Source organism: Cajanus cajan, chromosome 6 (genome assembly GCF_000230855.2).
Source record: "Cajanus cajan strain Asha chromosome 6, NIPB_CcT2T_4, whole genome shotgun sequence".
NCBI lineage: Eukaryota > Viridiplantae > Streptophyta > Magnoliopsida > Fabales > Fabaceae > Cajanus > Cajanus cajan.
Genome location: NC_138522.1, coordinates 24754408 through 24769889, shown reverse-complemented (window position 1 = coordinate 24769889; position 15482 = coordinate 24754408). Strand labels below are relative to the sequence as shown.

Below are 15482 nucleotides of genomic sequence, written 5' to 3'. Positions count from 1 at the left end.
CCAAAAGAGATGCCCGAATAAGGATAACCGGGATACTCCACCATCGTCGAAAGGACGTCAGCCAATCATAAGGCATCGCTCACATCAGAAAGAGCATCTTCGTGTCTACACCCCAAGGAAACAGAAATTCCTCAATGGGTACCAACTACGCAATGGAAAGTTGGGACACAAGAACCTATGAGTAACTGCACATCCCCTAGACGGATCCCTGCGATATCCAGCCCTCAGCGGCACCAAAATCAAAAACAAATCGTCGAAGCAGCATCGTGGACTGTGGAGACAAACTTATCTCAAAACCCTGGAGAGGGCAAACTCACCCTGGAGAGGGCAAACTCAGCCACCCTGGAGAGGGCAAACTCACCCTGGAGAGGGCAAACTCACCCTGGAGAGGGCAAACTCACCCTGGAGAGGGCAAACTCAGCCACCCTGGAGAGGGCAAACTCACCCTGGAGAGGGCAAACTCACCCTGGAGAGGGCAAACTCAGCCACCCTGGAGAGGGCAAACTCACCCTGGAGAGGGCAAACTCACCCTGGAGAGGGCAAACTCAGCCACCCTGGAGAGGGCAAACTCACCCTGGAGAGGGCAAACTCACCCTAGAGAGGGCAAACTCAGCCACCCTGGAGAGGGCAAACTCACCCTGGAGAGGGCAAACTCACCCTGGAGAGGGCAAACTCACCCTGGAGAGGGCAAACTCACCCTGGAGAGGGCAAGACTCATGCTACCAAAGTGACTAGAAGCGCGGAGGTATGCACCAACCTGGAGAGGCTACTCAACAATTTTCCCACCTGAAGACACTACAAGTCAGAAGGATGGCACATCACCCGGACAATTGGGTCAACTCCTTTACTTGTCAGCCGGTACACCAAAAGGCCGTCCGACTAAGTAAAGGGGGGGCAGCTGTAGACCCCTAAAATTGTCCGGGTCGGAAATAAAGCTTGAAGACTCTTGAGGACTGAAGGAAAGTCAGCCAGAAGGACTCATGGAAGGCCCTAGGAGGATTCTCTGTAGGTCTAGAGGTCTTGTAATAGCTCAAAATAAGGAAGTGGAGGGAATGAAGCCCAATACGGCCTCCCAAAAGTTCAGTACGGCCGTATTGAACATTTTGAACTACAATACGGCCGCACTGAACTCAATACGGCTGTATTGAGGTTTCTTGAACTTCAATACGGCCGTACTGAATTCAATACGGCCGTATTGTAGTTCAAAACTTCAATACGGGCCGTATTGACTTCAGGGCCCGTATTGCGCCTGTTCCCTATAAATAAGACGTCATTTGGACGTCATTCTACACTTTTACACTGAGTTTTAACCCTCTTCTTGAGTATTCTGGGTTTTTTTGAGCAGTGCTCTGCCTAGAAATCACTCAGAGAGTTGATCCGACAAAGTTCTCGAGTTCTGAGCTTTTTGCTTGAGTCTCGAACTGAGTCGAAGGGAAATCCTCCGGATTTCCATAGTTAAAATTTTCTAGGAGGGAGCGAGCGGGCTTGTAGAGCGAGGGAACGCCAAAAAGCTTCCCAGTTTTACTTGAATATAAAAGCACGCTTCAAAGGTTTCTTCTTAAGTCCTTCCTTTTACTGCTTTCTGTGTGTATATTTAACTGTCATCATGTAGATAGTTAAGTTATAATTGTTTAGAATAAATAGGGGTAATTTAGTAATTTCGCACTATTATTTTTAGAAATAATCTGTCATAGGGAACCCGAAAGGGGCGCTGTGGGGTGCTAACACCTTCCCCACGCGTAACCGACTCCCTTACCCGACTCTGGTTGTCATGGCCGAAGTCGATTTTTGAATCGATTGCCTTAAACTTCTTTTTCCAATGTTTTGAGTAAAACATTGGTGGCGACTCCATGAACCCTTCCTTTTTATGAAAACCGCTAATCCATGGAGGGTCCCACTTGGGATTAACATGAATTGGTGAGCCTTTTAATAAAATTGCTGGTTTGACAAGGTCTCAGTTTGAGAATAAGTCATTCTAGCAATCCATATTTTTAAACAAATAAAAGAGTCCAACCATCCTTCGCGAATGCCGAAAGCCCGTTTCGGGCCGGTGGCGACAAGGAGGTGTAGTGCCTTAAGAAAGAGGCATATTCCCCCATACTATGACTGTGAGATTATGGATAAGCTTCAAAGGTTGAAACAAGGGTCATCTAGTGTGGAGGAATATAGGCAACAAATGGAGTTACTCATGATGAGGGCTGGAATAAGGGAAGAAGAGAGAACCACCATTTCTAGATTTCAAAGTGGTCTCAATCTTGAAATAAGAGACAAAGTTAAACTTTTGCCTTATAGAGATTTAAAATGAACTTGTTCAAATTTGTTCAAGAGTGGAGCATCAACTCAAAAAGAAAAGTTTTAGAAAAGACTCCACTCCCTCTTATTACAAGAATTTCAAGAAGGAGGGATCCTCTTCCAAACCTTATTTCAAAGAAAAAGAAAAAGAGCATGAGAAAGAAAAATCTTCTCTTAAAGCTCCTTCTAAAGAATATAATTCAAGTGACATCAAGTGCTTTAAGTGTCTTGGAAGGGGACATATTGCTTCTCAATGTCCCACAAAGAAAACCATGATTTTAAGAGGCCAAGACCACTATAGTAGCCTTGATAAAGCTACTTCTTTTTCATCTACTTCGAGTAGTGAGGATGAAGCCATAGATTTGGAAGAAGAAATCTTACCTTGTAGTAGAGTCTTACTCATGGTTAGGAGGCTTCTTAACAACCAAACTAGTGATATTGACCAATCTCAAAGAGAGAACTTATTTCACACAAGATGCAAGGTTTTAGAAAATACTTTTTCTCTCATTGTAAATAATGAGTCTATTTGCAATTGTTGTAGCACTAGATTGGTTGAGAAGTTAGCCATCACTATAATACCCCATCCTAGACCTTATAAATTGCAATGGATTAATGAGGAAGGAGGAATTGTAGTCAACCAACAAGAAAACATACCAATCTCCATTGGCAAATATAAGGATGAAGTTTTGTGTGATATAGTGCCACTGGAGGCTAGTCATGTTTTGCTTGGGAGGCCTTGGCAATTTAATAAGAAAACCATCCATGATGGCCTCACTAATAAGATAAGTTTCCAACACTTGGGAAGAAAAATCATTTTGTGTCCTCTATCACCTTCTCAAGTGAGTGAGGATCAAACCAAAATGAAAGCTAAGAGGGAAGAAGAGGAAAAACAAAGAAAACAAAAACAAAAATCAAAAAAAGGAAAAAAAAAGTTCCTCCTTCATGGACTAAAGAAAGAGAAGAGGAGGTATCAAGTTTAGTGGCAAGTGTCCCCTCTAAAGAAGTTGTTCACAAGAGTCACTTATCTCTCAAAAATGATATTAAGAAAACACTTTTGCTTGAACAACCTTTATACCTTCTTTGTTTCAAAGAGACACTCACTGCCACTAGTCTTGAACTTGAGTCTCTGCCTCAAGAGGTCCAAATACTTTTGAAATAATTTGATGATCTATTCCTCCAAGAGGTTCCAAGTGGACTTCCCTCTTTAAGAGGAATAGAACATCAAATAGACCTCATTCCGGGAGCAAGTCTACCAAATAGGCCCGCCTATAGGACTAATCCCCAAGAAACCAAAGAGATAGAAACTCAAGTTGAGGACTTGTTGAAGAAGGGATGGGTTCAAAAGAGCCTTAGCCCTTGTGTCGTCCCCAATCTTTTGGTGCCTAAGAAGGATGACAAATGGAGGATGTGCACGGATCGTAAAGCCATCAATAACATCACCATAAAATATAGGCACCCCATCCCTAGGCTAGATGATATGTTAGATGAGCTACATGGGGACATCATATTCTCCAAAATTGATCTTAAGAGTGGTTATCACCAAATTAGAATCAAAGAGGGTTATGAATGGAAAACCTCTTTTAAAACCAAGTTTGGTATGTATGAATGGTTAGTGATGCCTTTTGGTCTCACCAATGCCCCCTTAATGCGTCTAATGAATCATGTACTTAAGGATTGCATAGGGAAATTTGTAGTTGTTTATTTTGATGACATTCTAGTTTTTAGCAAATCCTTAGATGAGCATCTTGGACATCTAAGAGGAGTCTTAATAACTCATAGGGACAACCACCTCTATGCCAACTTGGAGAAATGCACTTTTTGTAAAGAGAATGTAAACTTTTTGGGCTTTATAGTTGGCAAAGAGGGAGTGCAAGTTGACCCCGAGAAAATGAAAGCCATCCAAGATTGGCCCACCCCAAAATGTGTGGGAGATGTGACGAGCTTCCATGGTTTATCAAGCTTCTATAGAAGATTTGTGAAAGTCTTCTCTACACTTGCATCCCCTCTTAATGAGCTTGTTAAGAAGGATTTTCCTTTCATTTGGGGTGAAGCCCAAGAAAAAGATTTCAGTGATCTTAAGGAAAAGCTCACCAATGCACCCATTCTATCCCTTCCAAACTTTGCTCAAACCTTTGAGCTAGAATGTGATGCATCCGATTTTGGCATAGGTGTCGTGTTACTTCCAGAAGGTCACCCCATTGCTTACTTTAGTGAAAAACTTCATGGGGCCACCTTGAATTATCCCACCTATGACAAAGAGCTTTATGCCCTAATTAGAGCCCTCCAAGTTTGGGAGCATTACTTAGTGACTAGGGAATTCATCATACACACCGATCATGAGTCACTTAAGTACATTAGAAGGCAAGGGAAGTTAAACAAAAGACATGCCAAGTGGGTTGAATATCTTGAGCAATTCCCTTATATTATCAAATATAAGAAGGGAAAGAATAATGTGGTGGCGGATGCTTTATCTATAAGGCACTCATTACTCTTTTCCTTGGGGTCTCAAATTCTTGGTTTTGACAATATAAAGGAGTTGTATGAGGATGATCAAGATTTCCAATCCACCTTCACCAAATGCCTACAAAAGCCTTTTGATGGGTTCTATCTTCTTGAGGGGTACCTTTTTAAAATGGGAAAACTTTGTATACCCCAAGGATCCATTAGAAAGCTTTTGGTTAAGGAAAGTCATGAGGGAGGTCTCATGGGCCATTTTGGGGTTGATAAAACCCTAAGCCTTTTGAAATCTAAATTTTATTGGCAACACATGAGAGTAGACGTTCAAAGGGATTTCTCCAAGTGATGGAAATCTAATCCCTAATGATCCCTTTGGAAGAGGTAAGACCAAGAAGGGTGAAGGGTGATCCAAGGATGCTCACACTTGAAGACCATTGGGCCTTTAACTAGGTCCATGGTTAGGAAGCTAGAGGAGGCTTCTAAAGAGGAGGTGCTTCTTAGACCTTTGCTCATCATGAGCATTGATTATGGTTCCTCTTATTAGTCCCTTAAGTTTCCATTGTATATACTTGTATAGTTGTCTTTTTGTACCTTGTATATAGTAGATACTTGTATAGGTGCATTTTTGCCTTTGTATTTGTAAGGCACTTTGTTTTCTTTTCTAGTAGCTTTTGTACATGGATTCTAGGGTAGGTTACTTGGACACTTTGACTCCATTTAACCTAACCTAGAAATACATTCCTTTTTAGTTTTTCTAGTAGGAGTGGCAATAGCAAAATAGAGAGTGTCCTTAGTAAGCTAGAGTGTGCTCCTAGCAATTTAGCCAAAGGTGGTCCTAGGCTAAAATTTACATATTGGACTCATTTTACTCCTAATTTTTCATAGATTTGATTTAGCTAGGTTCCATTCACATTGGATGAACCTAACTAAACCAAATTAACAATTTTAAAACGTGATTGGAGTAAAATAATTCCAAAGAGCCGCCCACCTAGATGTGTTCACACTTGTGTTCACACTTGTGTTCACACTTGGCCAAATAGCTTGGTGCTTCTCAAGCTTGGAAGCTTGAAGCACAAGCTTCTCCTTAGTAAGCTTACCAAGCAAGCTAAGAGAGAAGCTTGCTCTCTAAGCCTCTTGACCTTGGAAGGTTTAGCTAGACCCAACCATGGTTCCTAGTGAACCATGGTTAAGACTAGCTTGCTCTCTAAGCTTCCTACTCCTATATTTTCGTTTTTACTTCATTGTAAAACACTTTTGATGTAATTGAGATTGTATATTCTGAATAGAGTTCAGATTTCTCTCTTCCAAAAGTCCCTAAACCTCTTTGAGTTCATCCAATTCTCTTATCCCTTCATAGAAGAGTGTGGTGAGAATTGAAGGGGCTTATCTCTTCAACAAGGAGTGGCGCCTCTTGGGAGTGTTCCTCCACCAACCGTGGTGGTCTTAAGGCTTCCTCCTCCATAGGAAGCCTTAACCAAGCATAGGAAGAATCAAGGAGTTCAAGATCTAGGGAGGAGCTTGAAGGAAACTCAACATCAATCCGGGTCTCCAACAAGTTTTCCATCACCAAGTGTATCACTTGCCTTCAAGCAAAATCAAGAGTAATGCCTCATAGACTCTACACCCCTCTTCCTATAGCTAGCTCCCCTTGGGTTGACATTAGTATGGATTTTTTGCTTGGTTTCCCAAGGGCCCAAAGGAAGTTTGATTCTATCTTTGTGGTTGTGGATCGTTTTAGCAAAATGGCTCATTTTATACCATGCCACCAAGTAGATGATGCTAGTTATATTGCTAAAAACTTTTCTTCAAAGAGGTGGTCCGTTTGCATGGGTTACCCAAGACTATTGTGTCCGATGGGAAAAACTAGGAATAAAGCTTGTCTATTCCACTACTTGCCACCCACAAACTGATGGGAAAATCGAAGTAGTGAATAGGTCCTTATCCACATTGTTGAGGGTCATTTTAAAAGGGAACAAGAAAACTTGGGATGAATGCCTCCCCCACATAGAGTTTGCTTATAATAGAGTAGTCTACAAGACTACCACTAGTACAAAAATGACTTTTAAAATCGGTTATAAGGTAACCGATTTTAAAAGTGATGCGATGGCAATTTCGTAAATAATGGCATTACTTTTAAAATCGGTTACGTTATAACCGATTTTAAAAGTATTATCGCAGAGTTAAACTTCTATATTCTCTCATTCTCCCCCTAGCTCCATATTCTCTACTCTTTGCCTTCAATAAGTTCTTATACTCCTCTCTTTACTCTCTCGGACTCTCATCTAAAGTGTGCAGCTTCTCAGTTTTTCAGAATAATACAAGATCAAGGTAACATTGTCTTCTATTGTCTCTTGTTTTGTTGTTTTTTGGCGAAATTTGTGTGTGGAACGGCCCCAGAATAACCCGTTCTGGTTGTAGAGCGGGCCGTTCTGCAAGCAGTACGGGGCGTTCTGCTTGCAGAACGGGCTGTTCTGCAAGCGGTACGGGTCGTTCTGCTCTTGCAGTACGGGCCGTTCTGCTTGCAGTACGGGCCGTTCTGGGGCCGTTCATTTAGGCATTTTTTGAATTCCGGAACAGGCTGTTCCAGTTTAGGTACCCAACTTAGAAAATTAGACCCTTTGTATGTATGTGTTATATATTTGTATTTTATTAATAATTTGTGATATAATTAATGTCTACCTAGTAATTTAGTGTTTATAAAAATTAGTTGCTTTATTTGATTTTTATAAATTATTATGATGATGTTATATTTATTCACATATTGAGTGAGCCTTAGTTTCCCATTTAAAATTTAATACAAATGATTAAAATAGTGAGATTAACATTCATGGTCTATGTTTATTTTTTTTTATGAAGAACAGAAGTTATGGATAAAAGTTGGTTATTGAATCGAAGTTGGATACATGCATCACGTATAAGTGATGAGTATGAGACTGGAGTAGAATATTTTATTGAATATGTAATACGAAATGTTAATGATGATATGAATGGAAGGTTTTTTTGTCCTTGTGTTAATTGTTGTAATGCGACTCGCCTACAACTTGATGTTATAAGAGAACATCTTTTGTGTGATGGATTTCTTAAGAGTTATACACGTTGGATATGGCATGGTGAAAATGTTGACATTCCAAGTGTATCAGTCGAAACTCGAACTCAAACATTTACACAAGAGATAGATATGGATGATCAGTCAGAGGAGATGCTTCGTGATATGGGTCCAGAAGCATTCAAGCGTGCACATATGTATGAAACTATGTGCAATGATTTGGAGAAGCCGTTGTATCCAAACTGTAAAAAATTCACAAGACTTTCAGCGATATTAAGATTGTTCAATTTGAAGGCAAGAAATGGATGGAGTGATAAAAGCTTCACAGAATTGTTAGAGCTACTGAAAGAAATGCTTCCAGAGGGTAACACATTGCCTAATCGTAACTACGAGGCAAAAAAGGTGTTGTGTCCTATGGGTTTGGAGTATAAGAAGATACATGCGTGCCCAAATGACTGTATGTTATATCATGGTGAGTTTGAAGGGTTGCATCAATGTCCAAGATGTGGGTTGTCATGATATAAAAAGAAACAAGATGATTCTGATTATGATGTGAGCACTAAGGGTCCTCTAGCGAAGGTTTTATGGTATTTGCCAATTGTTCCGAGATTAAAATGTTTGTTTGCTAATGCGGATGACGCAAAGCTAATGAGATGGCATGAAGATGAAAGGAAGTGTGATGGAAGTCTTAGGCATCCAATAGATTTTTTGCAATGGAAAAAAATTGATTCTATGTTTCCAAATTTTGGCAAGGAGCCAAGAAATGTGAGGCTTGGACTAGCTACGGATGGAATGAATCCGTTTGGTAACTTAAGTACTAAGCATAGTTCATGGCCTGTTTTATTGACAATTTACAATTTACCTCCGTGGTTGTGCATGAAACGCAAATATTTAATGTTATCTATGATGATTTCTAGTCCAAGGCAACCAGGAAATGACATTGATGTTTATTTAAGTCCATTGGTGGAAGACTTAAAGATGTTGTGGGAAGAGGGAATTGATGTGTTTGACGGGTATTCAGGTGAATTGTTCAGGTTGCGTGTCATGTTGTTCTGCACAATCAATGACTTTCCAACATATGGAAACTTGTGCGGCTATAGTGTTAAGGGGCATAAAGCTTGCCCTATATGTGAAGAGGACACTTGTTACCATCAACTACTTAATTGGAAGAAGACAGTTTACATTGGCCATCGAAGATTTCTTAAACCTAATCATCCATATCGAAGGTTAAAAAAAGCTTTTAATGGATTTCAAGAATATGATAGTGCTCCTACTGCATTAACTGGTGAGCAAGTTTATGAATGGGTGAAGAATTTAAATATGACACTTGGAAAGAAGGGAAAACAACCCAAAGAAAGAAGCATATGGAAGAAGAGGTTGATATTATTTGATCTTCCATACTGGAAAGTTCTTGATGTTAGACATTGCATTGATGTCATGCATGTTGAGAAAAATGTATGTGATAGTGTAATTGGCACACTTCTCAATATTCAAGGCAAGACAAAAGATGGACTCAACTCTCGTCTAGATTTGCAACTAATGGGAATACGACAACAATTGTATCCACAACCTAAGGGTAAGCGAACATATTTTCCCCCAGCATGTCACACATTGTCAAAAAAGGAGAAAACAAGTTTTTATGAGTGCTTACATGGTGTTAAAGTGCCGCATGGTTACTCTTCTAATGTAAAAAGTCTAGTATCAATGAAAGATTTGAAATTAGTTGGCTTGAAGTCTCATGATTGTCATGTACTAATGCAACAACTTCTTCCTGTCGCGATACGTGACGTTTTACCTAAAAATGTGAGACAAGTCATAACTAGGCTTTGCTTGTTTTTCAATGGCATATGCAGCAAAGTAATTGATCCACATAAGTTAGATGAGTTGGAAAATGAAGCTGTTCTAATATTGTGTCAATTAGAGATGTATTTTCCTCCTTCATTTTTTGACATTATGGTTCACTTAACACTACTACAAAAGGCACATTTTACATCGGTTGTTTTAGGCATTTTACATCGGTTTTGAAAACGATGTAGATTCAAGCGATGTAAAAAGTGCAAGACATTTTAGATCGGTTTCCAAAACCGATGTAAAAAGTATCATTTCTACATCGGTTATTGACATAACTGATGTAAAATATGTCATATTTTATAAAATTTCATGTTGCATTATTCTCCCCACATCTCAATGCATTAAACAATTGGGTAACATGGATCAATCAGAATTTAACCAGATCTAATTTTTCCTATCTAGCTAAGATGGATCCATGTGAGGGTGGGGGGGGGAAGATATACTGCTATTGCAAAATAGTTAGTCCTGTTTAACAGAAAAAAGTGAAATTATATCCCTATGGGGAGAACTCTTGGGTAACAGATGCAAAGATAAAAGTAGAAAATTTAAATACTGCCTATAACAGAAGGACAAACGAGAATTAGATGCTAGGAAAAAAAGATAAATTATACCCCATTCACACCTTCAACAAGAAAAACATAGAAGAAATCAGAATTTGTTTCCAAAGTACATACTTGGATATCGTTTAAGCTCTCGTTGGACAAGGTCGTAAGGGAAAGGACAAAGTTGTTCCACTCTACATATTGCAACGTCCTTTGCATCAACCTTTCTTCGTTGATCATCAAGTTCATAGTAAATCTGCAAGTGGTAGTTGAATTTTATATTCATATACAGCAATTTAGAAAACAATGGATATATACTAGTCTGATGTAATTGAAGAACCACTTAAATTCATATATACGGAATAATAAAATCCACCAGATGTAACAACATGAAAACTGGTTAATAATAACATGAAGATAGCTGGTTTATAATGAGAACCACATACCTTTCCAGAGCAAAGTACTAAACGTCTAATACCCTCCTCAACATCTGAGTAGAGATTTTGGTCTTTTATGAGGCGCTTAAATCTGGTTCCCTGTTTGTCAAAACCTGGGTGGCCTTGGACATCATCAAACTCAGATAAATTTGATCTGCAAGCCTTGCTACAAAGCAGTTTCTTGGGGGACATTACAATGAGAGGTTTACGGAATTCTCTATGAACCTACAAGATCAAAAGCAGCAGAGTGAGGCAAAATATGAGCATTTGAATTCAATTAGGCAAGTAGAAAACCATGACAAACAACTATGTGAGGATCTATAGAATGAAGTAGTATTTTCATATTAAGGTTCCACTATAAAACAAAAACACACTTAGGTCGAAACATTTTGAATTTCAGGTCCAACTCTTTCCAACACAAAGTGTTTTAAAAGAATCCTCTATTGTCATACTTTGGTTCACATACAGGACAACCAAAAAGGTCTAAGGAACTAGTCATGAATTTGTTAAAACTGAGAACAGAACATAAACTTTTATGAGTATTCAGTGCGCTAATTTAACAAGTCTGATTCTCATTCCTTCATTTCCAAACTACACAACAAAATTTTGAGCAAGGTCCTGAACATACAGAAGTGTTGACACTGTCATATTCAATCCAAGAGTTGACATGACAATAAACATCAGTAAATAATTATATTAGTAATTGCAGTAGTAAATAAACTTAACAATATAAAAAACAAAGGTCACAACGCACCTGCTAGCCTAGCCTTGAGCCACTGACAGAACTTTATCAGAACCCTATGCAAAGAGCCAAACAAATAAAGGGAACAACACATTTGGCACACAACCATTTTAGAAATGAAGGAATGCCAAAACTGTAGCAGAGTTGAAACACATGACATATCTTCAATTAAATATATTATATATACAATTTTAATCCATGCATATTTCCCAGTCATCACAGGAAATTCAACTTCCACCCAAAACATAATCAGTAAACCACACTGACTTTTATGTTTCACAGAGGTGGTTAATGAAAATAAAAACCATTATGTTGCAGTGCAGAGCAGCCATTATACAAGTTAAATAAAAACCATTATACAAGTTAAATAAAAACCATTATGTTGCAGTGCAGAGCAGCCATCCCCAAAATCATTATAGTGGATAACACATGGTGGGATGACATATATTTTAAAGATTATAAACACAAGTTAAATATAAATGGTCAAAAATAAAATAAGTAAAATTAAAGACATTTATAATTAATGGTCAAAAGCCCATCTGATGATATTACTCATGATCAGAGAAAATATACAGTTTAGTATATTTTACACACACACAAAGGTATACTAAACAAACACAACAAATACGTTTTATTGTATCAAGGAATATGAACAATGTGATACCTCCGGTTCGTGACATTTGACTCTTGCCGACCATAAGAGACAAAAGCTTATTACGCCCAAAAAGCAATTCACCATGCTTGACCCGTTTAAAATAAATACACATCAGAATTTTCTAAAGTGGACAAAAAAATGGCAAGTGCAAGCTTTATTTCTTTTAAAATCATCTTACCAACAAAATAACCCACACTGTATAGACTTGCAATATGTTTGAAATCTGAATAAGATACTACAACATTAAGGCATTAACTCTAAATCCATTAATAATTGAAAAATGAAGGGCATATTCCATCTACATATCAAAGAAAATGAAGGGCATGCCAGAATAGAACAATAGATAGTTTCATCTAGATTTCAGATTTATTTTAATGAGTCAACTACTGCTAAGAATTGGAGAACTCTATATACCTGTCACAAATGATTTTCTATATTGAATCGTTAAATACAACGAACTAGATTTCAAGAATTGTGTGAGGAGTTTTTTGCAAGTGTAAAATTCCTTCTTAAATTCAGTCGACTATGCAATTCATTAAAGAATTGAACAGCGATAATTTTCTTTTATAGGTGATTAGACTTCTAAAATACATCAAAGACAGATTAGGCAGCTTACTGTTCCAGATTAGTAATACATGAATACACAATGTTGTTCAGAATCTGCTACTAAATGCACACATACAAAGTACAAATACACGTGGTAGCATTGAATTTGGAATTAAAATAGAGACGGGTATTGTATGAAATGATAGTGATGTTAGTGTTACATAAAAGAGGAGGGAGAAAAAGTGTTAGAGATGAGGACCTGAAGTTGAGTTTGAAGTCTGGTTCCACTGAAGTCGGAAAGAGAGGAAGCTAAGGGAGAGAAAGAAAGTTGGTTCTGTTGGAGTGCAACCACCCTTGCCATGATGATTCTTTCCACAGTGTGTGTGGACTTTAGTCCAATGAAAATGGTATGGGACAGAAATTTGAAGTGTTTTTCTTTCTTTCCCTCACCCAATTAACTAACTCCCCACCTCTTCTTTGCTTATGATAAGACAATGACCCACCTCCATCTCCATCCACAGCCTCACAATTCATCCACAAACTGTTTGAAAGAATATATTCTGCATAAATATAAATGGAGTGTACTAAATCTCTAAATCTTAATATTAGTTCAATCTATTTGTTGAGTGAAGAAACAAAACAGGCTTAATCAAGATCTCTAGCCGCAAGTAAATCCTCCGAACAGTTTCCTAAATTTTCCCCAACAACATTCGTGGTAGTTGTTTCCTTGGCTACCTGCTCGTGAAAGAAAAGATAAGCTTCTGAATTTGAACTTTAAATCACAAAAGAAAGTGAAAAAATTAAGTGATAACTTCATCTAGCTTAAGACTGTTCCCATTTATCAAGTCAATTATTCTCCCTGGAGTCCCAACCACCACGTCCACACCACGTGAAAGTGCACTCTGCTGGGTAACATAAGAAACACCCTCGTAGACACAAACAGTGTTGAGATAAGGCGCAGATTCCTTTATCTCCTTCTCCACTTGCTTGGCCAACTCCCTTGTAGGCGCAAGCACCAAAGCTCTCGGAAGCTTACTAGACCGCCTGCAACAAAGAATCAAATGCATGACCATCAGCATGATATGTAATCATGTGTATGTCCGGATTCATGTTGGATGATCTAAAATCATGTTAAAATTACCAGCTAGTGAAATTTTAAGTAAACGTCCACATGTTGTAAGGTTTCACGTTGAGAAACTAATTTTTCAAGTCCAAAATTGATTTAACTTTGAGTTGAAACAATTCTAAATAGTTTTTCGAGTTGGATAAATAATTATTTTACTGCTAACTTGGTTTTAGAATAAAAAATCGAAACACTTAAAAATCAATTGGTGTTATATATACATAAAGCAAAGTGCAGAACATGAAGGATGATTGATTACCTGTGAGAAGGTGCAAGTTCATCTTCAGTGAGGCCTTTAATAATTGGAATCCCGAACGCCAATGTTTTACCGGTGCTGGTCTTGGCTCGAGCAATGATATCTCTGCCTTCAAGTGCAGGTACTAACACAGCTCTCTAATGATGCATAAAGAAGGAAATGAAGGTAAACATCGGTAGCGTAATGTAACCCTAACAAGTAAGAAAAAAAAAGAAAAGGAACCTGAATAGGGAAAAGGTGCGTAATCCCTCGGGTGCGGAGGGTTTTGACAAGGTGCGTGGGCAAGTGGAGCTTGGAAATGTCGAGTTTGTCGGGCTTGGCAGTTTCGGAATGGGAATTTTGGTCGAAGTCGTGGTCGTTTGGGTCGAAGCCTTGGCTTAGTCCTTTGAAGGCTTCTTCACTAAGGAGGGAGGAATTGGGCGTGGCGACGACAGAAGGGACGAAGGTGGGGGTGGGCCTGAGGCCCGTTTTGAAGGTGGAGTGGCGGTGGGCTCTGACGACGTCATTTCCCTCAAGCCCCTCCACCACCACCACAAGCCCCAAACACGTCTGGAAGAAGCAGATCTAGGTCCTCCTCCTCCTCAATTTGTTCGTCTGCGCCGTCCTCTTCGTCATCTGGTTGTGGGTTTTCTCGCAGAATCAAAATCAAAAAAACAAAAGGGCTTTGGAGAACGATGGGAAGCAAAGGGTTCAGAGACGACGAAGGCGTTCTTTAGATGTGACGAGCGCGAGGGCTTTCTTTGGTGGTGGCATATGCAATCGAGGAAAGCTATTCAGTTCTACATCGGTCTTAAAGTGAACTGATGTAGATATATTTATGTTTTTTTCTTATTTACGACATTGCCACCGTGCTTTCAGTACTACATCGGTCCTCCAACAAACCGATGTAAATACTTAATATTACATCGTTTTCTTTTAAAACCGATGTAAAATACCACCACAATTTATTTTTACATCAGTTATACTAAAACCGATGTAAAATTGGCGATGTTGATGAATCCTTTTCTAGTAGTGTAATCATCCACTTGGTCAGAGAGGTTAGGTTGTGTGGTCCTGTCTTTTTGAGATGGATGTACCCAATTGAGCGATACATGAAGATATTAAAGGGGTATGTGAAGAACCAACATCGTCCAGAAGCATCCATTATAGAAAGGTATATTGCAGAGGAAGCAATTGAGTTTTGTTCTGAATACATGTCCCAAGCTGAATCAATAGGCATTCCTAAGACTTGTCATGAGGAACGAATTGCTGGGAAGGGTACGATAGGCACAAAATTGAAAAGCATGCCACGAGAAGAAGTGCTTCAAGCACGTTTGTATATATTGAACAACACCGATGAGGTTCTTCCTTATTTAAATGCCCATAAAGACTTAGTGAAGGCAAACAACCCTCGAATGCCTGAAAAATGAGTGTTGAATGAGCATAACAAGACTTTCACCGAGTGGTTCAAAAAGAATGTTGGGACAGATTTAAATGTTTCTGAAACTTTACAACGCCTAGCTCAAGGACCTAACTTTGATGTGTTTACTTTTTGT

The 15482-nt window shown here is 38.9% G+C and overlaps 2 protein-coding genes across 22 annotated transcripts in view; both read right to left on the bottom strand.

Annotated features, from left to right (window-relative positions):
- LOC145959009 (uncharacterized) overlaps positions 1 to 12969 on the bottom strand; it is a 39932-nt gene extending 26963 nt beyond the window's left edge. For 8 of the 21 annotated variants that reach the window (XM_083076890.1, XM_083076887.1, XM_083076888.1 and 5 more), the window contains exons 1-3: positions 12828 to 12956; positions 10635 to 10850; positions 10321 to 10444 (exon numbers count right to left, since the gene is read on the bottom strand). In XM_083076890.1, coding sequence (XP_082933016.1) covers positions 10321 to 10444; positions 10635 to 10850; positions 12828 to 12929 — 442 coding nt within the window. In that variant the 5' untranslated portion in view covers positions 12930 to 12956. Of the gene's footprint in view, positions 1 to 1650; positions 9591 to 10320; positions 10445 to 10634; positions 10851 to 11379; positions 11424 to 12031; positions 12108 to 12827 lie in introns of those variants that run through there. The other 13 variants (XR_014434618.1, XR_014434621.1, XR_014434617.1 and 10 more) reach the window with 8 other exon arrangements.
- A 98-nt stretch (positions 12970 to 13067) lies between these two features.
- LOC109814940 (DEAD-box ATP-dependent RNA helicase 3, chloroplastic) lies at positions 13068 to 14700 on the bottom strand. The gene is made up of 5 exons (XM_083076130.1): positions 14671 to 14700; positions 14170 to 14511; positions 13951 to 14084; positions 13381 to 13612; positions 13068 to 13303 (listed from the first exon to the last, which is right to left on the bottom strand). Exons 1-5 carry the CDS (start codon positions 14698 to 14700, stop codon positions 13214 to 13216), a joined length of 828 nt encoding a protein of 275 aa, XP_082932256.1. The 3' UTR covers positions 13068 to 13213.
- Between the last annotated feature and the right edge of the window lie 782 nt (positions 14701 to 15482).

What these genes read in the sequence shown, in the direction of transcription:
- LOC109814940 (XM_083076130.1), bottom strand. Translation starts at nt 14,700, where the DNA reads ATGCCACCACCAAAGAAAGCCCTCGCGCTC. An exon ending in GAACTTGCACCTTCTCACAG is followed by an intron (nt 13,613 to 13,950) that starts GTAATCAATCAT and finishes TCTTTGTTGCAG; the next exon opens with GCGGTCTAGTAAGCTTCCGA. An exon ending in ACAGTCTTAAGCTAGATGAA is followed by an intron (nt 13,304 to 13,380) that starts GTTATCACTTAA and finishes TTTCACGAGCAG; the next exon opens with GTAGCCAAGGAAACAACTAC.